Consider the following 26481-nt stretch of genomic DNA (forward strand, 5'->3'; position numbering starts at 1 on the left):
GGTAATGATTGAATGCTTCTGACAGTGGAATTGAGAAAGCAGTAAAGAGTAAGACTTGAGTGGAAGGGAGAAAAAGCCCCCAAAAGAGTGAAGCCAATACTGGAGCTGGGGTATGTGAGAATCTTTTCTTGTTAAGCTCTGTGCACCGTCCCTTATATGATTCCAGCCTGACTGCTTAAAGTAGGTTCCACTAAACTGGAGAAACGATATCACCTCTGGTTCCTCTATATTTAGAAGCCTTAAGGAGGAAACACAGTGGGGAAAAGATAACTGGTATAGGCTCCCTAGAGCTGACACAGTGAAGGTACTTGGACTTACCTGAGTGATCTTTGTCAATGATGTTAAAGATGATCTCCAGATCCTTTCTGTATCTGCACAGTGTTTCTGCCAAAGCTGGCTGAGCCTGGTTTTGAAATCACATACAAGAAGCTATTCAGACCTTGGTTTGAGTTAATTTAACCAACAGAATATCTACTATCCAATTTCCATTTTCCAGTTTAACTTGTCAAATGTAAAAAACCAAATATTTATGCTTGAGTTCTCTGGAATGACACTTCTGTGTCTTACCCTGAGGAATAATCAGATAAACCCCATCACTTTCAGATGGCAGGGCAAGGGGGAAAGGAGCCTTTCCCACCTCCTACCTGCAGTAATTATTTGTGGAAATAATCTTGGATGATCTGGGGAAGATGGTGTAGACCATACACTCATACAAAGCACTCACCATACAGATTTGAATGGATCCTGCTGTTCAGGAAAATTATGTTGTTTAGAACCTCTGTTCTAAAGCACTGTGCAGCATTTGGTAACAACTGGGCTCTGCAGAAGTGACCTCAGATACCATAATATACATCTAAAAGTCCATCTATAAATGTGACTTCCTCCCACAGGGGCCTGAACTGCCTCTGGAGCCTGTTTGAAATGCTCATTTCAAAGAGTGAGGGTTGAGTGCTCTGGGCAGGATTTGTCACATCTCCTCAGCTCCGTTATCTAAACGCCCTCGAGAGCCAAGAGAAAGTAAGAAGCAGTTCTAGCATGTGATTCATCCAACCTATTTTAAGCATCTACCTTAGCAGGGAATGATGATTCGTACCCTAGCAGTGCTCATTTTCCTCCAGTGACTATAAAAGGAAGCTCAGCAACTAGTTCAGCTGTGGATGTCTACTTGTTGGGCCAAACAACTGTCTTGTGCTTCAATTTGCACCAAAAGTTGTTCCTCCAAGAATTGCAAGGACGTGTTTTCCTCTTTACCTCTTTTATAGGTTGACCCATTTTCAAATCATAAAAACAAGACATGAAGTCAACTTCTCCATCTGGGTTCATCTGTGCTAGCTGAGAGCGCAGCATCCTCCAGGGCAGTTCCAGCTGTAGGACAGACTCCATCGCTGCAGCCCAGTCATTGACAGAAATCCTGCCTGCAGAAGGGGTCAGGTCATGGTTACAAGTACAGGACACAGCCCACATCAGTCACCAGCACAAAGGGTTCCAAGACACAAGGATTTTCCCTGAACCCTGGGATAAAAACCCTCGTAACAAAGGAGCAGTGGGGTTGGACTAGGCATTTCCACAGGTCCCTTCCAGCCACAAAGTTGTGATGCTGTTATGATGTTCAGCATGTTTTAACACCTTTTGAGAAAGCCAGATTATGCCATGAAGAGTACTTCAGGTTTCAGCTGAGCTGCAATTAGTGTGACATGTGGCTGAAAACTCAACCACGTAGAAATATGTGTAACAGCTGTTCAGTGGCCAAAGAAACATCATGTTATTGAGTGCCCTTGTAAGGACACTGTCAAGTGAGGAGCCATCACAAGGAAAACTTGCATTTGTGGCAGAAATTAACTTCTTGCTTCTGCATAAAAGGTTCATCTATTAACTTAGCACTGACTTTTCTTCAGCTGAGGGGTGTGTGCCTGCTAGAGGCATAGGCAGGCAACTTTTGTCAGATACTTCCCAGACTCAGAAGGAGACCCATTCCACATCCCCCCACCTGAGACCCCAGTTCCCTGTCTGACACATTCTGAAGACACTCCTGCATGAAGGTGGTGGTGACCTTTGGGCTTCTGGAACTGGATTTGCCTGCCCAAAGTCTCTACCCAACAGCAAACATGATTTCTTTATTTGCCCATGTCTTTCAGTTTTCTTTTTCCTCCTCCAAGCTTCATCCCCTCAAGCTGTTTGCGCTAAGCCTTTCCCAATGACTATTCTTCTCTGTGGTCATGAAAAACAAGGTCACCCAGCTTCTGCTGCCCTCAGCCTGACACTGAGGCAGGCAGGACTCCTCTCCATGGCGCTTGTCCCCTCTGCCTCCCACACACATGGAAGCTGTTTCCCCATGGTGGCAACTGGACAGAGAGGGAGTACCTGTGCCATTGGTGTCGTATTGTGCAAAAGCACTGATGAGTTCAGACCTGTGTGCATAAATCTTCTCTCGTAAGGACTTTAAGGCAGATGATTCAATTGTACCTACCCTAGGAAGGAAAAAGTCAGCAGATTATTAAAGGATTAAAATCCTCTCACATGTTCTGCTTTTCAACACTCATTACAAAATTCTTATATCCTTTACCATGCAGTATGTTTACGGCGTAGTATGTTTAAGTAGAATGACTCAAAACACACAACATTCAGCAGGGGGAAACCCCAAACCAAACAAAACCAACAATGCTCCATAAGAATAAACTGAGTTTATGAGATAATTAAGTTTACGCAGGTAATTCTAAGCTGCTTTCCTTTAGTAATCTGACCACACTACTAGGCATGGCAAAGCTGTCATGATAAACTTTTGAGACTCAAGTCATAACAGGATTTGTCCAGATTAACACTGCAGCCTTAAAGCAGACAGGTGCAGGCCATTTATGAGTCCCTGACAATTGTCTGTTCTAACTGCTTACCTCACCTATTTACCTTTGGGTGTTTCTCGGGAAACCAAGTTAAGCAGCCAGAACATGTTTTGTCTACTGTATTAATTTTTAAATTGTAAAACAGAAAACCAGTGAGAATCAAAGAAAATGGATACCTATTCAGTTACTGAATGAAGCTCTAGATTTGGGCAGGTGCACTCACTGTGAGGTGAGTCCATGCTCACTGCATGCAACACAGAGCTTTACCTCTCGCGGAGATTCTGCCTGCGCGTGAGCTTGCTGACCTGGTACTGCACAAAGCGCGGGGTCAGCTCGGGATTCAGCTTGATGTAAGCGCCCCGGTTACTGCCCTCCTCGTAATAGTTAGAGGCAGAGAATATGGTGATAACCTGACACAGGAAACAAAGAAACTGGATTGGCCAGAACAGCTCTTCTGGACACTTATTTCTGAAACTGATCTGAGAAAAAATTCCAGGTCACAAAATTATGTGTCTACATATAAAACTCTGTCATTCACCAAATTGCTCTTCCCTTTTGAATCAGAGCTCTGGGCCTTTATTTTTGACCTGTCAGACTTCAGAGAGCAGTGAGATATAACATGCTATTTAAGAGAAACCTCTTTCTAAGAGAAACCTGATTTCAGGATTCTTGTTGGCCTCCCAATGCAGCATGTAAGAAAGCAGGGGCAGAAGAGAAATCAGTAAGTTAAAGGCTTCTAGAGCCTTAGAGCATGTCTTGAACTGTATTTACACACAACTCTTGTTGGGGATTTTGTTGGTGTCCATTTGTTTTCATGTAAGTAATAAATTGGTCTTCACTCCCTAAAGATGTAAAGAATTTTGTTACTCAGAACTCAGTAATTTGTTGTAACATCTATCTAGGACAAAGTTCCCCCAAACCCAGTTTAACAAAGTGACTGTCTTTTTTTAAAATAAAATTTGGAGAAAAATCTACTGTGGATGTTCCTGTGAAATTCACAGGAGAATTCTGCTTTACATGGAAGCAACTTACCTTCCCATCATGACTGATCTCATAACCTTCTGGCTTAAATTCATGGGATCTGATGAGCATCTTCAGATTATATCTCTCAAACAGCTTGGCAGTGACATCAGGACCAAAGTAACAGCCTCCTCCTCGACACTTGTTTGGTGTGCAGCCATTTTGGCTCCTTGGATCACTCCACAGAATGTCAAGGATCTATAAATAGCAAACTCAAGCAAGTGAGGACTGATAATAGGGGAAGACTAACAGGGTATGGCTGTCTAAAGTGGTGGCCACAGCAAAAGCCCCAAAGTACAGGGAGAAAACACACAGGTCTTGAGGTTTTTCCTTCCTTTCAGGAGCATGTTCTTTTGGGCTGAGACTTTTGTTCCACTTATAAAGAAACATTATCTAGATATTTGACTAACTTTTTTGTTTCAGAAGAAATATAATTTCAGCAATGTACCTCCTTTCACAGCTGAGGTTTTCAGACTTGGGCAGGTGCACCAGAAACATTACCTGGGCTAATTCAAAGAGAAGAAAAGCTGCCTTCTTCACATGTCAGTAGAGAGGCAATTTCTATTTCCCAGCACAGACTGGACAACCACATTGGTCAGTGGTTTTACCTAAGCTTGGGAGTACCTGCTCTAAACATGACAAGAGTTGCCTTTGCCTTTATTGTCTTCAGTTAGCTCACGTTTCAAACTGACATTTTCCATATTAGCATTTTAGCAGGGTTCAGACATGAAGATGAATTATCATGGTTTAATTCTAGTCAGTAGCAAACATTATTCAAAATGTGTTTGTTTAAACTTTTCTTGGGCAAGGTTTGCACTCAAACATTCCACTTCATGTTTGTGAGCATGGCTTAGTGGATGCTTGAGTAGCTGGGGGAGTGTCAGATTTGGGGGGAAAGGGGAGCCTTGCTTGTGTTCATTATGTTAGTTTGTAGGTCAGGTAGGTATCTTGGGAAATCAGATTTTCAGAAAAATTAAGCTTTCCAAATTGTCACAATTTATTAAATTACAGCATAATAAAAGCTCTATATATGCTCTGATATTCAAGATTAAATGAACAGCCAGAGGACAAACACTTCCCACTTCTGAGTAATCTGCCTGTATGTCTCAGGAGCTGGGTGGCTTTTTTTGGGCTATATCAGCATTCAGCTGCCAAAAGTACAGCCAAAAAAAGGTGCTTTATCTCACCAACAATTGCAGTCTGACCTGTTTAAACCAAGCACCATTTATGTACCAACAGATCCAGCCACATGAGGGCAGGCAAACCTATTTCCTACTGAGCAGTTTCCTCCTCCTAACGGCTGTGAAAAGAAAATACTGGGTGAATTTTACTTGTAAGGCATAAACACCCTTTTATTACCAGATCTACAAAGCTTTTATTACCAGATCTACAAAAAGCATCTAAAAAAGCCCAATAGGTATCTAAGTTAATCCTTAGAATGACTGTTTTCCTGTTGAGAGGCAGTTCACTCAGACTCATGAACCCACTGCTGGAACAGAACTCCGAGTTTGTGCGGGAGGGGTTTGGTATCAGAGTCTTTGGTTTCACCTACTTGTTTCCATTCCTTCAGGGCGGGGTCTGGAGGCAAATTTGAACCTGAAGGCTCCGTGAAGCCTGATGAAGAGATGTGTTGGGTCTTCCCTGCAACATGCTGGCTGGCAGTGTGTTTACTGGGTTTGGTCACGGGAGTTTTCTTCTTCACTTGGTCCTGTCTGTTTGTCCCTGACTTTGGTGGCCGCATCAAAGATTTCAACTAAAAAAAAAGTTACCATCACAACAACAAAAATTGATACAGAGATGTTGGCTAAATGCACATCAGCTCATGTTTCCTGTACTCAGGAGAACTCCTTGAGGGTTCAACTAATGTTAACTCCCATAATGTCCTGATTTCACAGGTTTGGGAGAAGCTGCAGGTATTTGGCACTTGCAGAAATTTTGCTTTATACCTATCAGTAACCAGGCTCTTCAGAGCTGCTTTCATATCCTTATCCAGACACACACACTCATTCCAAACACAGTAAATCTTGAGGACTCACTATGCAGCAAGTAGGGCCTGGGCTCAGGAAAGACACTTCAGTGCCCAGCTTCCCTAGAAACAAAATATACATTCATATTGAATGGAGGGTGAAACTCCATTCACTTCTGCTCTGACACAGTACCATGCTGTTAGATTAACTTGGCTAAATTAAATGGAGTATCAGGAAGACAGTAGTGAAATGGATGGAATATTACACCACATGATACTGTTAAATCAAACCCCTCAAACATGCAAGGGCATTTGCTTTTCTGGAGTGGTACACTATGGTTCCACGAATGATCAGTAACATGGTTTCTCTCCAGGGAATGTCTTCTCCTTTGAAATTCTCTCATAGTAGCTTATTTCTAGAGCAAAGCTAAAATAAAACCCAAAAACAAACCAACCAAGCAACCCAAAAAACGCAAAGCAATACACAAAATCCCAAACCAAAAAAACCCCACCCACCAATAAAACATATACAGTCAGCAGACCCCTGGATTTTACTCTTTAACAAAGAAAAGGACTAATTCAAAACAAATGCACAACATGGGGTTATTCACCAGTGCACTGACCAGTATTTGAAACCTGCCAGCTGTACCAATTAAAATACATCACCTGGCCTTGCGTGACACTGCCCTGGGTTGTGGCCCACACATGTCTCATTAGCAACACTCTCCTGTGGCAGCTACCTTGACCTGTTAATTCTGCATTTCACAGATACTGCATTTCACAGAAACATGCACAGCTGAGCCCTGGTGAAAGCATGGGCAGAACTCAGCTCATGGTTAGGATCTATCTGTAGTTAGGCACCCAGTTTTAGTGCACAGCGGTGCAGCCAATGAAGCTTAGATATTCATGTCCTTTTTCATATCTTTAAAAAAGATACACATCTGACTGTCCTGCAAAGCATTTATTTCTGCTTTAGAAAATCTGAGGATGACAAAAATAGCTCTAGATTCCACAGACATTGATGCCAGGGTACACTAAGTTGCTCAAACATTGGTGTTCTATGCCATCTGAGATGCTCCACTGTGAATTAGTGTGAGGGGGCAGACACAAATCTGGCCTAAAAGGGGACTGGTGGAAGAGACCTACAGAGAAGACTTTCTTCAGAGGCAGGCTAAGGCCAGAGCCAATGAGGCACCTCCTTGAACAGCACTGGAGACGTGTGCCTAAGTAATGATCTCCACCAGATCTCTGCAGACATCTTGATTTAGTTGTTCAAATCGAGACCAAATCCCCCACCATTTTCCACTGATTTGAAAGGTCTGTGTTTGCTCATCATTTCAGAAAAAAACATGAACATTTTTGGCTTCTAAATCCCTGAAAAGCAGTGGACTCTGTTTTATCAAGGCCAGTTCTTGAATTTTGATCCTTCTGGAAAGGCTCTCCCACATGTACAACGTTCGGCTGCTGCCAAGGGAGCGCCTCACAGGTGGAGAACTTCCCCCACACAACAGATGGCAGAAGCACAGCCCCAGGAAAAAAGGCAGCACTGGAAATATGTGGCTAAATTGAATTTTAAAGTGTTTTAAGGAAATGACCAAGAATCAAGTCGTTTTCATACTTTCTAGCTAATGTGTCATTACTGCAGGAGGAGGCATCTAAAGTGGCTTTAGCTATTTTAAGGTCAAAAGACCCATGTTATGTGGAGAGCCTGACAACTGGCTCTCAACACCTACTGCAACCTGCCTTCCTAAGCCCTGATTTTGAAGAAAAATTGGACTATTATTTTTCTTACATGCCTTATACTGCTGCCATTTCCTTTCCTAATGCAAATGACCTGATCCTAGCATTCATACCACAAAATTTTTAAAAGAAAACAAAATTACCCTCACATGAATATGATCTCTTACCTTATTTCTCTCAAGTGCATTCAGGAAATCCAAATCTGTGGTGTCTGAAATCCCCCCATGTAGGATAAGAACTTTGCTATCAATTATAGTGGCAAGGGGAAGCCAGCTAAAAACATCTCGCAGAAGACTCAAAATTTGTTTCCAATGGTCCTGTAAAATATACTCTTACATTAGATCCTATTTCTGGCAGATTTTGTTGCTTCTAAGTTCAAGATTTTGCTGAAGCGCCTGCTACAGTTTATGTGATCAGTTTTGTTCAGGTGATATCCTGGACTGCAACCCTGACAAACATGTTCTGACATTTACTTTAGGGCCATTTGATTGTGTCTGTAGTGTTTCATTTTTTCTTACATGTTCACCTCTTTTTTTGTGCTCTTGATTGTTCTTATGGATGTTACTTATTTCATCCCATAGATCTCTGGGCATAAGAGACTAGCACTTAAAATTGTTTTGTCATTTATTCCACTGATAGGCCAAAATAATTTCACCTACATCACTAAAATAATACTCTGCTACACCTAAATAAACTGGTTTGACTTTTTCTTGTTTACACAGGTTTCATTTTACATGTGCAAGACTACAAAAAAAATAGAGGAAGGAGGAGGAATCTTACCTTGTACTTCTTTGAAACTTCTTTTGTGAATCCATACCTGAAAACAGGACAGCATCATGAACTGGGTTTCAGTATGCCACTTCTGCATGGTTTCCTGTGCTATGGTGTTTTACTGGAGTTTTCTAGCCCCCCTTTCTCATCTGCCATTCTATCTCACCTCACCTGAAATTTACTTGCCTCCACTCTGTCTTGAGACTGAATTAAACTTGTTTCTTGTGCATAAAAGATGTTGGGAACAGAATCCAGCCTAGTAATTATTAGAGGCCTTTTTGCCAGCTCTACCTTTTAGATACCAGAGAGAAATTCCAAAGGAACGGATGATGGGCAGAAATTCCCACAAAACCTTCATGGAGCTTTTGTCTTAAATATCATATAATCATGGAATCATATCATAGAATGGTTTGGGTTGGAAGGGGCCTTAAAAATCATCTCATTCCAACCCTCTGCCATGGGCAAGGGACACTTTCCACTTGACCAGATTGCTCAGAGCTTCATCCAACTTCATGTCTTTTCCCCCACAAGGGACAAGGATTTTGTTACCTAATTCTTTTAACACCAAGATATCCTTCATCAAGGGGCATTTTCACAATACTCAGCTTTCAAATTTACCAATGTGCAGCACTGCTAATCAAAATGCACAGCAAAGTCACATCTGTGCACTCCATACCATCACAGACGTAGTTAATATTTTTTGCTCTTTTGGGGAGGAATTTTCCTCCTTGTGGATTAGGTAACTGATCTTGGTTTATGTTGTTTTTTGGAGTGTTTTCAATTATGTGCTGAAAAAGTAACTGTCATGGGAAACTGATTCTCTTTTTTGGATCATTAGTAGGACTTGCCTATAGGGCTCTGACCCAGGTGCTAACACAGAGGCCTGTGTTAAAACAGCAATACATCCTGTGAGCCACATCAAATGCTCCAAGGGCTACAGCAGGTTACCCACCAGTCAGTCACCCAAGGCTTTCTGGGGCAGTTTAGAATTGTAGGGAGTAGGACTGAGGAGTTCTCACATTTCTGAGATGCTTTTTGTCTCCACATCACACTTTGACTACAGCTGGAGCCACTGGCTGTGCTCACTTCCCTTGGCTGCACTGCTGAGTGCAAATGTCTGTGTTAGAAAACGGGGTGTCAGCTTCCTGCACTAACACCTCCAACTGATGAAGCTCCTCTGAGTAGAGGGTAGGATATTTACCTGCCCCTTGGGTTAGACAAGTGAAATCTTAGTTTAAAGTTAAGTAAAATATCAGATTTAACTAAATATGTGCTTTAACCAAAACATCGTCCTTCCATCTGTCCTTCCCCAATTTTGATACTCTGGAAGCTGCACTAAGCCCTCTGACTTCAATGGATTATGATTAGATCAAAGACAAGACATGACTGCCATTCAAATGTCTGTGTGTAGTGAGAATGTTCCTTCCCAAACACATGCTGAAAAGGCAAAGTTCCACCTGACTTCTTAATAAAACATATTCCATTTTAGGGTGTCACAGTGGCTAAAGTAGCAATCAAAAGCTCAAATATTTCTAGTGATAGGCCAGATATTTCCTGCCCCACCCCCAAAATCTACCTCAGGTTCATGATGTAGTCTTCATGGTTTCCTCTATTCAAGTGTAAATCATTGGGATAGATAAGAAGAAATGCAAATAGGATTATAAGAATTTCCATAGAATTTTTCCCTCTGTCGACAAAATCACCATTAAAGACATAGGGGTTTTGTTCTGAAGGCAGACCATTCTGCAGGGAAAAAAAAAAAGAAAAAAAAAGGGCATTTAAAGAGGCTGCAATGTTACTGTAATAGAGGAAATAGTATTCAAATGAGATCCCATTGCTAGAGATTCTGAAAAAAATCCTGCATAATACAATGATCTAAAAAGCAGCATTTCTTTATTTCCACTGTTTAGAATAAAAACCTTCATATCAGACAACCTGAGCCATTAGAGAAGAGAGGACCTCTCTGGCTGTTCTTACAATGCCATTTCTAATCCTTTCCTCTACCTATTAAATTAAATTGAAAGGGACCAAAAGGAACATCAGTCCTGTAGTAAAATAAACATTTTTGTTAATGCAACTTTTTCCAGGAAATTACACACTTGCAAACAGAAGGGAGTCATTCAGTTTGAATGGAAGATAAGAAATACATGAAAAATTATCTTCTCATGTAGGTTTGAATGGATTTCATATATTTACACTGTTTGTAGTGTATGCTTCCAAAACTCCTGAGAAGGACTGTAGTCCAGAGGATATAAAATTTTAAGACAGAACTTAAGACTTGAAGAGTTTGATTTCAGTTGCTTTAATCCTGAAAGCACTGCTTCAATTTTACTCATGAGAGCCAAGATATACTTGAAAGCTGATAAACTGAGAGGTTGTATATACAGGTATTTCTCACCTTATTTTTTTCCTGAAGATACAAAGAAATGCTTTATTATAAATGGTGATTTAGTAAAGACAAGTATTTTGAACTGATGGTTTGTTTTATTAGATTAATTACCAACACATCAATGGGTGCCATCAGCTTACAGAAAATATAGCACCACCTATATGTAGTATCATAATTTCCAGTCATGAGTATCAGAAATAGTATTTCAGCTATGACTAGCCAGAAAAGGGAAACCTCTGTTTTCTCAATTGATATGCACAAGAAATACCAATAGAACATCTATAAAATTACATTATAACTGTGGAAGCCACTCTTCAAAGTTCTGGCAGCATTGCAAGACATCCCATTTCTTGAATATATCTACAGCATCAGTGTTTCTTGTGTTCCTACGGCATTACTGGTATTCTGCCTTAGTGGATTTATTGCAGGATGTGTAACATGGCCAGGGACTCAATGTAATGTGTAATTTCAATCCTTATGAGAACATTTTTTTTATCCCAATCAGTGTTCTGTGCTTTCATGATAGGTTGCAGTAGTGAACCCTGGTCTCTCCATCCTGGCTGCTGTAAATTCAGCTTCCTTGGATTTTGCTATAGCCTGTCCTGAGCCCTTTCCAAGTTAACTTAGAAGGGGCCTGTGCTTGCTCTGTGCTCACAGGCCTGGCAATGTATGAGGCTCTTCTAATGTGGTGGTTGAAGTGATTTTAAAAAGGAGAGGTGGAACAGATAGCAGAAACTCAGCAGCAGTTTCTGGAAAGATAGATAAATAAGAAATAAATAAAAGCCTTGCCTTAAAACCAACAGGCATGTGAATCCACCTGCAGATTGTGAGTACACCCACAACCACTCTAACTGCAGTCCTCATGGAAAGATACATCTACTGGAGCACTCTCCAGACTCTATCACCCTTCTTTTGGAAAAGATTACACACAATTTGAGTTTTAAACAAGTTTGGTTTGGACTTCCAACTTCAATGTGACATTTTAATTTTGTTCCACACTCATGCACTTTCCTTTTCTGTGGTTTCAACCAACAATGAGAGCAAAACTAAATTAAAGGCTGTTGCAGCCTCTGACATGTTAGAGAGGCAAACAAGGCCCTCTAATGATTAGCAACTTGCTGCTGGGCATCATTACTGTTTCTCCTGGGTTAGTGATTAATTAACTTCCGTTTGTTGTTGGCATTTTCTACCCCTTCAGGCCATTTCTATCTATAGCACCCCTTTAGCAATCTAACTTAGCAATATGTAATTTAAAATTCAAGTTTCAAGGAATATCAGGAAACACTGTAATTTAATGAAGATTAATGAAGGGTCTGAATGAACCTTACAAACTGTTATTGAGAGAAAAAAGAGTGTCTTAGCTTCAGCCAAACCAGGTGTAAGGATTATACACCATCTGCAGCATTGTATCAATATGCTGCAGATTGCCAGCTCTGTGTGTTTGCTGGGGGTGGTCTGTGGAAGTGACAAGCCTGGTCTGCATGCAGGCCTCCAGAATCCATTGCAGCTCGGGATTGCACCCTCTTGTTTAAGGTAGTTTGTACCAACCTGGAAGATGAAATCCCTTCCAACTGAAACAGAGTTTAGGAAGGAGAAAAAAAATTGGATCCCAGAAGCCAACTGGGTTCACTGCTCATCTGAGTAAACTGCTCAGAGGGGACACAAAACAGTGAGATTTAATTTGCTTCTAAATAACTAATCAGCTCTATCTTATGCTCTTTATATTCTCCACTACTTTGAAATGACAAAACATTTGCCCATTTTATTTGGTTTGATGGAAGGGACTTCCCTAGGAATTTAACAGAGAACAACTGGGTGTTATCTCTAGCCTGAAGTCAGTGGGAGTTTTGGCTCTGAATTCACTGAAGTCAGGATGAGAGCTGCTTTTTTATTTTTTCTCTTTATAGCATCCATTAGAGGGGGGAAAGAATCAGCATCTGTTTACTCCAAAAAAAATAAAATGCAGGCTGAATGCAGTTGTAAATATAATTATATCTGAGCATTTATCTCCAAAACAGTTATATTTCCCATTCCAGGTTCTGAGTATGAAACCTATATGTATCATACTTGTTCCAGTTTTAAAAAGAAAGCTTAACAACCAAAAGACTGCAAGCCAAGGACCAGCTAAAGATGGTTGATTAGTAAGAAAAGCAGGACTCTGTAGAAAGGTCTGATTATATTTTAACTATACTTCAACAGACTTCAGGTGTGCACTTGGGCAAAACAGCCACATTTACGTTGAACAAGTCTCAGATGAAGAGTAACAAAGCTGGAATCAGGGGAAGAATGACATCATTGAAACACCTGGTTTAGCTCACTGCAGTCTCCATTCAGTGCAGATGAACGTGTAAGAATCTGCCACAAACCCTTGCCCCTGCCCCGGAAAGCTCAAATCAAAGAGAGTACCTGCTCAGTCAAAGGTGCTGATTCATCCTGAAGATAAATGGGAAACTAAATACACAACATTTCCTGCATCTTCAGTTAAACATACAATCCTGGCAAAGCTAGCCTGGAGCTTAATTTGTTTTACACATCAGTAAAACAGAGCTAGGCATTTTTAGCATGATAAAAAAGGATATGTAAAGGGTGCACAAAGCACTTCTATTTTGTGCAGACCGTGTGACTGCTTCCAAGGCTTAAAAAGCTTTTAAACACCACTCTTTCTTGTTTCCTGATAAAAACAAAAACACTCCCCTCCCAAAAAAACCCCAACAACAATAAAAAAACCAACAAACCCAAAAAAACAAACCAAAACAAAAAAATACCCAACCAAACAATGAAAACCTCCAAAACAACCCAAAAGCAAACAAAAAACCTGCAGGTATCAGTGTAAAGCCTAAATGAAAGCTTCTGCATTTTTTCTTGAATGTTAATATTATCCATGGTGCAGCGTTACATCAGGACCTCAGCTCCTGATTTTAGCAGACTTCAGTCAATATGGAATTTAAAACAGTGGCAGAACTTTGGGGACTTTGAAAGGTGTCCTCTTATGTTTTGGCTCATGCTGCAGTTCAGCATTTAGGAAAATAATAATCTCAATCTCCTTCACAGTGAGCAGGAGGATATGGAGAAGGGAAAGCTCTGACAAAGACACTAAATTGTTCCAGGATTTGTGTATGTGGTGTATGGACACCACATGAGCAGTTCTAATGGTGATAAATCTGTCACATATAAATATCTGTTCTTAATAACAAGTGATTAAGTGAAAATGCTACATCTCAGAGTACCTACTTACCTTATAGAATATCAGCAAAAGATCATCCAGGTTTCCATGCAAATCTCCTACAGGAAATAAAAAAATTATTTTAAAATTTTCTCACAGAGGAGGAAGAAACTGGAATTATAAAACTGGAATTAGTTGGATCTAATACCTTTTTATATTGCACAACAGAACACGTTTCAGGGAAGGGTTTTGATTACTACCAGCAGGATGTGATGAGAGTGTCAAGAACTGTCCATGCCTGTGTGCCTCAATGCTAAGGCCACAGGAATGACAGACTGGGCCCTTTTTGAGAGGTTTGTTTGGAACAGGCAGGAGGATTTCACCCTAACACAAAGCATCACTGCAGCACAGATCCCCTGTGCATTTGCCTGCATTTCATGCTCACAGAGCCAACCTTCTCATGTCTGTGACTCACCACCACAGAGCTGCAGAACAGTTTCAAAACCTAGCTTGTGATAATATGCTTTTACCACCGATAATTAGGAAAAGAGAAGTGACATTTTTATGTGTATACATTTTCTTTTGATTAATTATGAGCCTGCTGAATTTGTTCTAAGGCATCTTTCAAGCTATGATAGATATTTATCACATGTGGATGCAAACATTTCAGGTATATATTTAATCTGCATTATTAATTTGAAATTATAAGGAATGGAGAGTGATACCTTAAGGAAATCAACATTTTGGACTGATTATGTTTAAAAAAATGGGTTATCTGTCTTCTGCAGAGGCTCCTTCTGGTGAAAAAACCTTTTCGTTTCAGTACAGGAGAGGGATCCCTTTTGGTGCTGCTTACATAGTGCAAATGCAATACAAACAAGAAGAGGAATGTTTATTTAGTGAGAACATGTATTGTGAATCTGTGTTTCCTTGGTTTGGAAAGGGGTCTTGATGGCTTGGTTAATAAATTATTGTTTATACAAAACCTTATTAAAACAAACCCCTTCCTGACAATTAAAGTAGGTCCATAACCACATCTTAAAAAAATATTAGTTATTTTGCATGTCCCACAGTCCTTCCCTTATACCACTTCACTATTACACACAGCACACACTGATAGATGTCAAGAGTTATGTCACCATTATTGTTCTGTTTTGCAGCTACTGCATCCTGTATCAAGTCAGGATACTGCATCCCATTATCTATAATTTACAAAAGTGTAACAAAATAGATGGGCAAAGAGCTCTTAGTTCCTTAGTACTGTGTGACACATCATTCTGTGAGACCAAATTGTTGGCTGTATAAAGACTTATCCATCCTCTTGGGTCTCCTTAGAAATGAGGGGTTATTATCATTTCAATTTATTCTAGATAGTCATGCTGTTACTGAAAGGTCTTTTTTGCCACCCATATTAAGTCCTCATTAAAATCATTACCGAGTAAATTATGATTAAAATCATTAAAATCATTACTGAGTAAGGTTTTTTCTCAGTGAGAGGAGAAAGGTGAGACTTACAGCCAGTGATCAAAATACTTGGTGGCATTTTAGAGGTGGAAGTGCAGGAGTATTTAAGCTGCTCTGCAGTGTTAGCTGAATTAATACTGATTCATTCAGAAATGTTAAACAAGAACAGGAAAGAGGAGGTGAGGGAATTTCCTAAAATATACTTTATGACTCAGGAACTTTTTTTGTTTGTTTGTTTGCTCCAATTTATGCATTTGTGGGGGGAAAGAAATAAAAAGAAATATATTTTTAGGGCATTGAGAACTTTGTTCTAATGGTAAAATTTGGAAATGTCAGCATCATTCTCTAACCACTTAGAATATCAACCCATAGCCCAAAGCAGTTTTCTTCTCTGGCACCTTACCACAGACAGTTATCTCCTTGGAGTAGGAAGTTGAAAGATGGGTGATATTTGGCATCTCCTTGAGAACCCTCCTAGTTTCACTTAGCAACTGCAGCACATAGCGGGCATGAAGCAGCTGTGAGAAGAAAAAGCAGGTAGAAAAGGAAGACTTATTTGAATTAGCAATAGGTCTGTCTGCTTTATTAATATCAGACATGGACTGCCAAGGTTATTTATCTGCAGACATCCAGACATGAGTGCAGGCTGTCTGGCCCAGTGCTGGGAATTAGGAGTGTTCATAGCTTTGCATTTGCTTCCCAGTGAGTGAATATGGAGATCTTACTGAACTTGTTTTACAGATTTTCCCACTTTATTTATACTGCACTGTTTCTATTCTTCTTGTCTTTCAGAAGAGGTAAGACTTATAGAGCACTCAAAATTACTGCATAAGGCCATCTGTTTAAAGTGACTGGGAAAAAAATAAAAATTTTGTCATTCTAGGTGTGAGTAAAAAAAAACAAACAAAAAAATCTCACAACCTCCAAAACACAAGCCAAGAAAAAAACAACAAAATCCAAAGGCCATAAATGATATTTCAGCAAATTGCAAAAACAATGACAAGAAAACTCCAGTAAGGGCTGCCTTGGCACAAGTTATCTTCCTGTTCACAGTGAAGAAGTTACAAAAGTGCAACATTGAAGCTTCTGGTCTTCTCTTCTGATGTTTTTTATGAAGATTTTGTTGGTTGGTGATTTTTAAAGCTTTTAATTTCAACAGAGATCTGAGGAATTTTAGAGGAGATAGATGAGCTACAGAATGACTTTTCAAGATTCATGTCTTTAAGCAATCAAAAAGGTCAATTACATATGCCCATTTCCTTAATAAAATGCCAGCCATAGTAAGAGAAGGGATAGTGGACAGTAAGGTGAAGTCTGGGTTGGCTCATTTATCATATGCTTTATATGTGATATTTTACAATCAGCCTTCACAGAAAATTACTAGAGAAAAATATGCTTACTTAATAAATTAAAAAGCATGATAGACCCTTGCCCCTTTTATACAGCATACTGTTAAGCACAAATAATTACAAGTTCAAAGAAAGCTGTCCTGTTTAATGTCTCCCTGATCCACCTTCATCTTGTGGGCAACAAAAGGGCTTGCTCAGGAATATAGAGAATGAGGAACAGCCTCCTCAGTGCCTTGGAAGCTGCAGCCTGAGCTCCAGAGATTTGTGCTATCACTCTGTTCTGCTAGATTAGCAATGCTTTATAGTCACTCCACTGTGATGGTGGAGTCTTGCAGCCGGCAATGAGGTGATTAACCCTTACACCTCCTCTAAAAGAATGAGGTGGGGGACAAAGGACAGAAGACCAAACAATGAACATTTTAACCCATAAAAAGATGATAATTAGTTTCTATTTTAGCTTAGGACACCTTCCCCAGTCCTGCACTCTCACTGAGAACCTCTGCCTTGCAGCTGGTTTCTATTTCATTTCACTAGTCCCGGCCTCCTCCCCAGGGCCAGGCCTGGTGACCATGCAGCAAAGTAGTGAATCAAATGTGAGAACTCGTCTGAGAACTGTCTGCTTTTGATTTTATTGTGTTAGCTTAGAGGCAGATCAATTTCCCAAGGCAGCTTACCATGCACATTTATGATCACATTGGGCTAGCAGGAAAAAGTAATGAGATGTAAAAGAAGGGTGAAATATCTCTTTGGGCACCAGTTTAGCTTTACATTGGATTGTGGAACTACAACCTGACAGATGTAAAATAAGATAAAAAAAGAAAAACAAGCTAGTTGCAAATTACCTGTTCATTCCTGAAAGCATGAAGGAGAGCATTGGCATCTTCAACAGTAAGGGGGAATGAGAGTCGTGGTCCATAATAGGAGTCTGGAACAGCAATCTTCTTTTCAAATTCTTTTAAAGAGAAGTCTTCATCCACCACCTGAGGAGCACTAGGGCTGGTGAAAATTTGAGAAACTGGAACAAGATAGAAGGAAAACAAAAATGTAGAAACTCCACCAGCCCCCCATAGAGCTGTAACAGCATGGCCAGAACTGGTTGAACATACGAGCTTTAACTGCTGCAGTATTACAGTGGCTGACTCCTGCCTCCCTACAGTGGAAAAGCTCCAGGTCTCCCCAGATTGTCTCACAATACTAAAACCAACCAACCAACCAATCAACCACAACAAGGGGAAAAAAGACCAAACCAAAGTTAAGAACTCTTTTCCAACTGCTAGTGTCTGTGGTCAGGGTGCAAAACATTTTGCACTGAAGTTGTGGAGCAGTTTGCTCACAAGTAATGAGAACCATCACCTGGTAAAAACTTCCTTCTCCTTTCCCCAATGCAAGGAGATGCAAAAGTCAGGGCTGATCATTTAATGAGCATCATCTGTTTAAAGTTCAATATTACACTTTTAATACAGGTTATGAAGATTCCCTTCTATTGCTTTTATTTTCTACTTAAAATTTTTAGGCTAAATACCAGCAGGTCACAGTGATTATTTTAAAAGTCACCAACAAAATTATATTTATTCACAGCAGATTGCAAATCACTCCTTTCTGCTACAGCTAGGAAACAATGCCAGCTTTTGGTTGGTTGCCATAAAACTATTGGATGAAACAAAGTAAACAAAAACAGAGTGGTGAAAGTAGAGCACAGTTTCTAATTTTCCTGGAACATGAAGGAAGCAGGAACACTGCTAATTGCTTCAATCCAATATTTTTCTTGACATAACCTTGAAATGTAACTGACTGATCAGCAGATTTCAGAGTTTTTTTTTCTTGCAGATTGTCTTGGCCATATATTACTCCAAAAGAGAGAACCAGTCCCTAAATGAAAGTGTTCTAGCAGTTGTTGTTGCAGAGTTGCTCTTGTGAGCAACTGATTGTTGTAAGCGCTTTTTGCTGGGCTACAGTTAAGTTTTCTGTAACCTTGATTTCCTGCAACTGCAAATAAAAATGTATTATTTACAGCTGTGTAGCTGCATTATTTACTGCTGATTTACAGCTGACCCATAGCTGTGACTCAAAACTCACAGTAGCCAAAACCAGCATGAGGCCTCATAAATTATGAGATTTATATAGGCCAACTTGTCTTGCAACTAGATAAAATCAATATTAAAAAATAAATAGATAAAAGTGTAATCTGGATTTTAAAAAGTCCCCTTTTACTATCAGCACTTCAGCTGTGAGCTGATTAGCACTTTCAGTGCTAGTGCAATGTTATACTCAGCCAGTCAAATGGATTAAGGCATCAAGTAACAGCAAGGTGCTCAGGGTTCACCATTTTCACCAGTGCAGTTTGATTTGCAGTCTTCCACCACAGTTACAGCTTTGTCTGGCTGGACACCAGAATGTCACCATGGACTGAAATTGCTGATTTTTCTCATGGTGATCAGCCAAGCACATTTGCAACAATTCTTGCTCCAGCTCTAGCAGCAGGCCTCTGGACAGTATCTCCCTCTGCACCCCACTTCCCAAGAAGTGGGGACTACAGAAACAACTCCTCAGACCACCCAAATGCCTCATTTCTTGCCTGTTCTAACTAGCTGTCCTCATCTGACTGGACTCCTTCAGAGCCAGTGATCCTCTCAGCATTTCAAGCCAGGCAGACACCTGTCCATGCCTGCTCCTACTCTTGCCTTCCCTTCCAGCACACAGTAGGCCATCCATCCATCCATCCATCCATCCATCCATCCATCCATCCATCCATCCATCCATCCATCCATCCACCTCTGAACATTAACTTGCCTTCCTCACAGACTCACTTCTATGGCACATGCTCAGGCTGGGAAACCCAGTCCTTCCCTGTTGGGCATATCTCTGCAAAGTGTACCCCATTTTCCATTTCTGGATGAGTTGTCAAAAGCCAGCCTGGTCATTACCCTTACAGTGTGCTTATGGCTCCTCAGGCTGTCTTTCAGCTGGATTTTAAGGTTTCTTCCTGCAGAGCATGGCTGTCCCATCTCTGAGCAGTCAGTAATGGATGGCCTAATGCAGCCTGAGGAATCACCACACTGTCCAGCAAGTAACCCAGCTCACCACATGCCCCATGTAGGACTAATTCTGAAGGGTTCAGCCCCTCACATTTTACTGTTCTAGTCAAAGCTGTCAGGGCTCTTTCAGTTCATACTGAAAGACAGGGATGAAAAGTCTTGCCATGCCTTGGTACTTTTCTTGGATGAAAAGTGTCTGGTTCACATGTCAAGACAGAATGAAACATCTTCTGCCAGCATTTGCATCTCTCCACTGACTAGAGGGAGCACAGGCAATGACCTACCTACTCTGTACTCTGACCCCAGAGTTTAGCCCAGGCTCAGAGAGTTGAGCCTTCACTATTACCAAAACACAAACAAATACAGCCATATTCCATGTTAAACAAATACCCAGAGCTAAGTGGAGTCAATTTGGCCACAGAAACCCAAATACCTGATTCTCCTGACCATATCACCTTGCCATGGGAGTTTTTCAAGGCAAGTCAAAGCTGCCACTGCCAAGGATGTACTCATTATCAGAATAACCAGGAATCAGCTAGTTTTGCAGCTCTGTAATCACTTCTCTGTTCTGCCACCATCTGTGTGCCTTCAGCCTGACCACTGGGATACCTGAGGGCACCTCTGACTCCCGAGAAGTGCTCTTATATAAGCCAGATACTGATCCACAGCCCTCAGGTCAAAGCCAAATGGGCACTGAGCCTACAAAGAGGAAGGAGGTTTCTAAAATGCTTCAAACATTTCTTCCTTCACACCATTCCTGGTGCTACACACTGCAAGCAGCTATAACTTATTCCCCACTGCAAGAATCACTCTTTGTAAAACATCTTGGAAGGGTGTTAAAGCTGTAAGGGAGGCATCATGGGGAGTGGAGCTGCAGAAAACAACACTTTTTTTTCTGTTTCCCTTTGAAGGAAGGCTCCTGGGAGTGCCCTGGTGACCTTGAGAGGAACAGGTTTAGATTCCCAGTCCCATCATTTTTCTCAGGACGCATCTGCAGTCTTCTCACCCTCAATGTGCCCATAAAAGAGTGAGTAAATAGGTCATCTTTTGCTGGAAAGGCAGTTTCCAGCCTTCTCTGACCAGAAAGCTTTCCATTGAAAGCAGAGAAGGTAGGAAGATTTTTTTTCAGGAAATTAAGGATAAAAGTCTAAGTTAGAAAAGGGTTTTATTCTTATTTTCCACAAACCCTTGCAAAATAGCCTTTAATAAGAAGCAGAACAAGACACTCAGCTACATAATATCCCAATCACAAACTACACTAGCATCTTAAGGAGAATGAGAGGATGAAAAAAGCTTTAGGGTATAACAGATAAACAATCACATCAAAAGCACTACTGTGTTAATGAGATGGCAGCTGCTTTCTTTCTTTGAAAAACAATCTGAAAAAGATTAAAAAGAGGAAAGTAACAAGATTAATGGTGGAGGCTGAGTAGTCTATAATATAAGGAAAACCACAGATCACAAAATTTTCAGGGAACTTTCTTATCATATACTAAGAACAGGCAACCTATTCTTTGGTAGGAATATTATCTACTGTCTTCTTGGAGACAGCATTTGAACCATATGCTATCATTCTAATTTAAGTGAGCACACACTGATGAAAAAGACAAAAAGCCAGAGAATTGCAGGTTTTAGACAGTGCCTGAGAATAACAAAGTCAATTTGAAGCTTCTCTGGTTGTTATGTTTACATTCACTCTGCTTCACATCTTAAGATGGTGATTCAGCAGAAGTGGAAGCAGTTTTTTAAGGATCTCTTTATTCAGCACTGATTTTGCTTACATCAGTGAGGCTGGCATGAGTGCTGCAAAGGTCACTTCCAGGGGCAAGCAATCAAGAGCTTAAAGCAAAGAATGCATACAGCCAGCAGTTGGAAAAAATAACCACAACCCACACAGTACACATTTTATATGCAATTAAAAAAAAAAAAATCTAAGCTCCTTTGCACAGCCAGCCTTGGTCATCTCTTTATTAAACATACACCATAATTTTCCTCTTTTGTTTAGGGTTCTGGTATCTGTAACACACAGTGTTAGAAAGGGGAACAAACCAAGACAAAAATAAAGCCTTTGGAGCAGTTATCAAGATGGAAGTTTTAAGCCAGCAAGACAAAGGGATGCTTTGCTATAAACCATATACATTTTATCACGTGTTTCAGCCTTAACACATCTGCAATTCCCAATATCTACCAGACCAAGAAACAGGTCACCTGTGCAGTGATGATGAGGAGCAGCCCACAGGACCTTCCATCTCCCTCCCTGTGCACAGGTGAGGCTTGGATCTCCACCTGCACACGAACAGCCCATGCATGTAGCAGTGTGCTCTGCCATGTCCTGAGCCCTAGCAAGTCATCTGAGACACCTCACCTTTATTCCTTCTGTCAGTAGACACAGTTAATAAAGGTGGATAAGTCATATCTACAACAAGCAGATGTAAAATTCCATTTTATTTTATGATAAAAATAGAGATTAACAATATTTTGCCGAATCTCAGACCTAGCACTACTGTTTTCTTTCCCATTCAGGTAGAAAAGCTGAACAGAGGTGCACCATCAGCATGAAGAAGTAGATGAAGTGAGCAGTATCTGTTTTTCTTCAAGTTTGCCAGTTCCTTCCCAGGAAGTTAAATGACTAAAGCAGATATTTTTTTCACAGAATATGGCAGTAATGGGAAAAAAATCAAAGAGAGGACTGTTGAATCATCTGCCTTGCCTTTGGAGCAAGGCTCAAATGTAATTTATTTTTCTGCAGAGCACAGAGAGCATTAGGCACTCTAAAGTATTTAAGAGAGAAAAATTGCAGTTTCTACTGGTTGTCATTAGAACACTGAACCACTTAAGGTTTTGATGGTGTTTTTTTCCTGCTATCAAAGTATCTTGTGCAAATTTTAATTGGAATAACCCGTGGCTAGACCAGATGAAAGAGAAAGGGCATCCTCTTGTAATGCAGTAAGAAGGGGACAGCCTCATTTTTAACTCCACTGGGATTAGATCTATTCTGAATTTGTTCAGGGAAGTCATGTTTGTTTCCTGGACTTAGGAATTACTTTCAGTCTGTCCTTCTGTTGAGCTTGACCTCAAAAGTAAGTTATGTCCAAGGATCCCAAAATACTTCAAAAATTAAAGGTTATTCCTTGAATAACTGGAGCTTAATTGAGATGGTTTCTAAAGATTTATCTTCAGCAGTTTAAATTTATTTTCTTTTTTATCATTCACATACTGATACATGTTGCAGTGAAATCCAGAACAAATTAAATTAAAACAGGGTCCAGAACTGCCAGAGATGGTGGGGGAGAAAGAGCAACCTCTTTGATTATACCTGCCTTAAACCAACTGAACACAATCTTTCTGAATAATCACATCCCATAGTTTAAGAAATCATGAACAGAAAGCTGTGAAAATTGCATTCTGTAAGAAGGGCAGTAACACACAAGAAAGTACTCTGCACACCTCTGAATATTCTCATAAGGACCACAGACACCTGTTCTGACTTACTGACTGCTCTGACTCACTAAGTAGATAGTGAGCAGTGTCAACACTTAGAGGATCAAATCCATGTTACAGTATTTAGGATATCAAACCTCAACCCCAGCACATGCCATAGGCTGTAAATATCACATTGAAAATTAACTTTCCTCACATCAAGTTTTTCAAACACAATCTCCACATTACTTTTATTTTTATTGTTACCTGCTTCAGGATGAGTACAATGATCCAGCATGAATGTAAAAAAATTGGATAGCTGAGTATGAAAAAGAAAAGAACAAACACAATGATCAGTTTAGGTGATCCAACAAGCATTAATATCTTTCTTACTCTATTACTTGCAATTTCCCGTCTAGGAGGATATAAATCACTACTGTATATTCCCATAGTATCAGCCTGCAACAATGACACAATTTGTGTCCTACAGCTCCCTTTCCTTTTTTGCTATGAATTTACCACTAACATTTCATGAATACATAAAATGTTTCAGGGCTGTTTCAGTGCTGCTGATGTTTCTAGGTGTAATTCATCTTGCCCACCACCCAGACTATTTGCCTAGATTTCCTTCACAGTCAATAGAAACAACTGCTACAATGCAGTGAACTGACTTTAGACACAGATGCTAGGAGGCACACAAAGGCCTTAAGTTCCAAATTTCCTATATTGACCCTAAAGGAAGCCTGGGCTGACAATGACACTGACACTGGGCTGAAACACTGATATCTCTGTTGCACATATGTTGCCACACAGACAGTTAAGATCATCCATAGAGATCTGTAAGTGACCTGCAATCCCTGGCTAACAGAGCTGCTATACAGGAAATTGTACCCTAGGTATGCTGTATGGGCAGAATGGTGTCCTGGTTTATCTGTATGTCTGTGTATGAATACACACAACTTCATGTGTCAGGCAGGGAAACAGTTTTATTAATCAAGAACCAGCTTTGTAAAAGAAATCACTACACACCCATTTTGTTAGTGCAGCCACAGTGCTGGGGACAACACAACTGCTTGAATAGGAAGAATGGAAGATCACAAACCTGCAGCTGGTCCTGCTCATCAGCATACTCGATTGACTGAAAGATGCTGAGGGAATAGCGGCGCCTCATCTCCAGGCGGGCCATGGTGAAGCGGTACCACTTCTGGATGAGGATTGCAGCTCTGATGACTGTCAAAACAGAAACACTGCACTACACATGGATGCAGGGGAATCCACAAGGAAAATATGCATGCTGCCTTCGCAGAATTTTGCAGTCAGATGAGAAATTCTGTCCATTGTGCATAGTCAACAATAAGATGAAACCAATAAAAGTGAGACTGAAAAAATATATGATGCCTTTACTGTTTCTGTCTTCCAACACAGATCCCAGCTGACTGGCTCAGACCTAAGTAGTCAGTAACCTTTCCCATTTAGTTGTCTTGAAGACAGTACCCAGGTCATATTCAGCTGATGGGCACTATAGAGGTTTGGGGAAGGTGAAAGAAGAACAGTTTGCCCTATCAACAATATATTTCTATATCAAGCTGCAGTAAAAATCTTTGATTTTGCAAGCTGTGACATGAACAATGATGTAATGACAGTATTTGCAACAGCCTCTTCTACCAGAAAATTTTTGCCTGCAGAGCTGCATCAGCAAGGCAGCAAAATTCAAATCCTAGGATAAAAAGTTAACAAATGGTATTGAAGGGTAGAATATGTTGCTTAGATAGATAAGCCAAAAGGCAATGAGGTACAGTTTTAGCCATATTGGTTAACAAAACACTTACCCCAAAGTCAATGGAACATGCCAGAAGACCATTTTTGACTATGTGCTGAATATGCATTCCACTCAGCACTTTAAGAAGTTGTGTCTACCATGGTCTCAAACTGGAAAACTGCTGGTAACTTCACTGAAGGACAATCATCAAGACTGCAGCCTGGAAGAAAGAGCCTGCTACCTTCAGGCCTCATTCATGCCACAGAGAGATCACATTCCTTTAACTGCTCAGATAAAAATTTATTAAGCAGAGAAACATCTGGTGGCAGAAAGAGGTCCTGGAATGGGCACTATCCTGCACTGCAAAACAGTAAAGAAAAGCTCTGTACTACAGGGACAACAGTTTACACCAGTCAATTATTGTAACTGATCACAAATACCAGGAAGTTCTATACTAGGATGAATGGAATCTGAGTGAGAATTTTTTTTCTTACTGTTAGTTATGCAGGTAAGGACAAATATTGATGGGAAAGTGATTCTATTAATAGAGTATAACATAAAGGAAACATTTTTATAAAAATGCTTACAGATGCTATAACAACATGTTCTTTGCTTATTTTACCATTAATGAGTATACAGTATAATTTAAATGGTAAAATTTTCTAGTCTAGACAAGAACAAAATCCAGAAAGACTCCCATCCTGTAGGTATTGCATACATCCTAGAAAAATCCTTCTGCCTGAAGGAAATGTGATCCTTATATGACTAAGAGCATCCTTCAGACCCTACATAAACTCTGAGATCTCTGTTTTCTGTCCTTTCTGGAAGTCCCCACCACTACAGACCTGAAAGCCTGACACATTACAGCAAGGCTGTCACCAACATTTCTGTTTAGAAGCGTACCTAAGGGGCAAAGCACAATCACCAGCACAGAAACAGATTTCCAGCATCAGAGCCATTAAACTTCCCATCAAAGCCCCCTGGGTTGCTTAATGGTCCAGAGCACTTAACATGGCACAGTTCCATTGCTATCACATAAGACAGATACATATCAATCACTGTGCCTAATGTTGCAAATCTAACAGAATGTTTCCTGTCTTTTTTTTTTTTTTTCCAATTGTACTTATTACAGCACTGTTACTCTCAGGATTGAATCAGAACATGATTTTCACACTAGGCTAAGCTGCATCTCTAAACAAAATTGTTATCAGTTGCAGAAGGTCTGTACTCCAACAAATATCTGTTAAATTCATGTTATTAATGCATTAGAGAAATGTACAGCCTCAGGCTGCAGATAGAATGATGGTTCAACATCACTTGACTACTGTTGAAGAGCAGAAAGGAAACCATCCAGCAGTTCCAAAGGACAAAACACAATCCAGGAAGCACAGAAAATCCTAAGTCCCACATCAGTGTGTGTTGATGGTTGTTGATCAAGAAAGAGTACAGCTCCTCTTGCCCACTCCAAGCTTTTGCAGAAATATTCCCAAGCAGCACATTATTAAGGTCTTGCAAGGCACATGTAGGCACAGCATGCAAACCCAAAGGGGAAGAGCTGCCTCACAGTT

The 26481-nt window shown here is 40.3% G+C and overlaps 1 protein-coding gene across 8 annotated transcripts in view; it reads right to left on the reverse strand.

Annotated features, from left to right (window-relative positions):
• The window catches only part of PPEF1 (protein phosphatase with EF-hand domain 1), a 39180-nt gene that overhangs the window by 1450 nt on the left and 11249 nt on the right, over positions 1 to 26481 (reverse strand). For 6 of the 8 annotated variants that reach the window (XM_064707733.1, XM_064707725.1, XM_064707742.1 and 3 more), the window contains 14 exons: positions 24257 to 24384; positions 23422 to 23473; positions 17542 to 17714; positions 15754 to 15868; positions 13959 to 14005; positions 9911 to 10077; positions 8344 to 8380; positions 7731 to 7880; positions 5410 to 5610; positions 3870 to 4055; positions 3105 to 3247; positions 2362 to 2468; positions 1252 to 1415; positions 319 to 403 (listed from right to left, as the gene is read on the reverse strand). In XM_064707733.1, the coding sequence (XP_064563803.1) occupies positions 319 to 403; positions 1252 to 1415; positions 2362 to 2468; positions 3105 to 3247; positions 3870 to 4055; positions 5410 to 5610; positions 7731 to 7880; positions 8344 to 8380; positions 9911 to 10077; positions 13959 to 14005; positions 15754 to 15868; positions 17542 to 17714; positions 23422 to 23473; positions 24257 to 24384 (1755 nt within the window). Of the gene's footprint in view, positions 1 to 318; positions 404 to 1251; positions 1416 to 2361; positions 2469 to 3104; positions 3248 to 3869; positions 4056 to 5409; positions 5611 to 7730; positions 7881 to 8343; positions 8381 to 9910; positions 10078 to 13958; positions 14006 to 15753; positions 15869 to 17541; positions 17715 to 17946; positions 18024 to 23421; positions 23474 to 24256; positions 24385 to 24983; positions 25096 to 26481 lie in introns of those variants that run through there. The other 2 variants (XM_064707751.1, XM_064707759.1) reach the window with 2 other exon arrangements.

Source organism: Zonotrichia leucophrys, chromosome 1 (assembly GCF_028769735.1).
Source record: "Zonotrichia leucophrys gambelii isolate GWCS_2022_RI chromosome 1, RI_Zleu_2.0, whole genome shotgun sequence".
NCBI lineage: Eukaryota > Metazoa > Chordata > Aves > Passeriformes > Passerellidae > Zonotrichia > Zonotrichia leucophrys.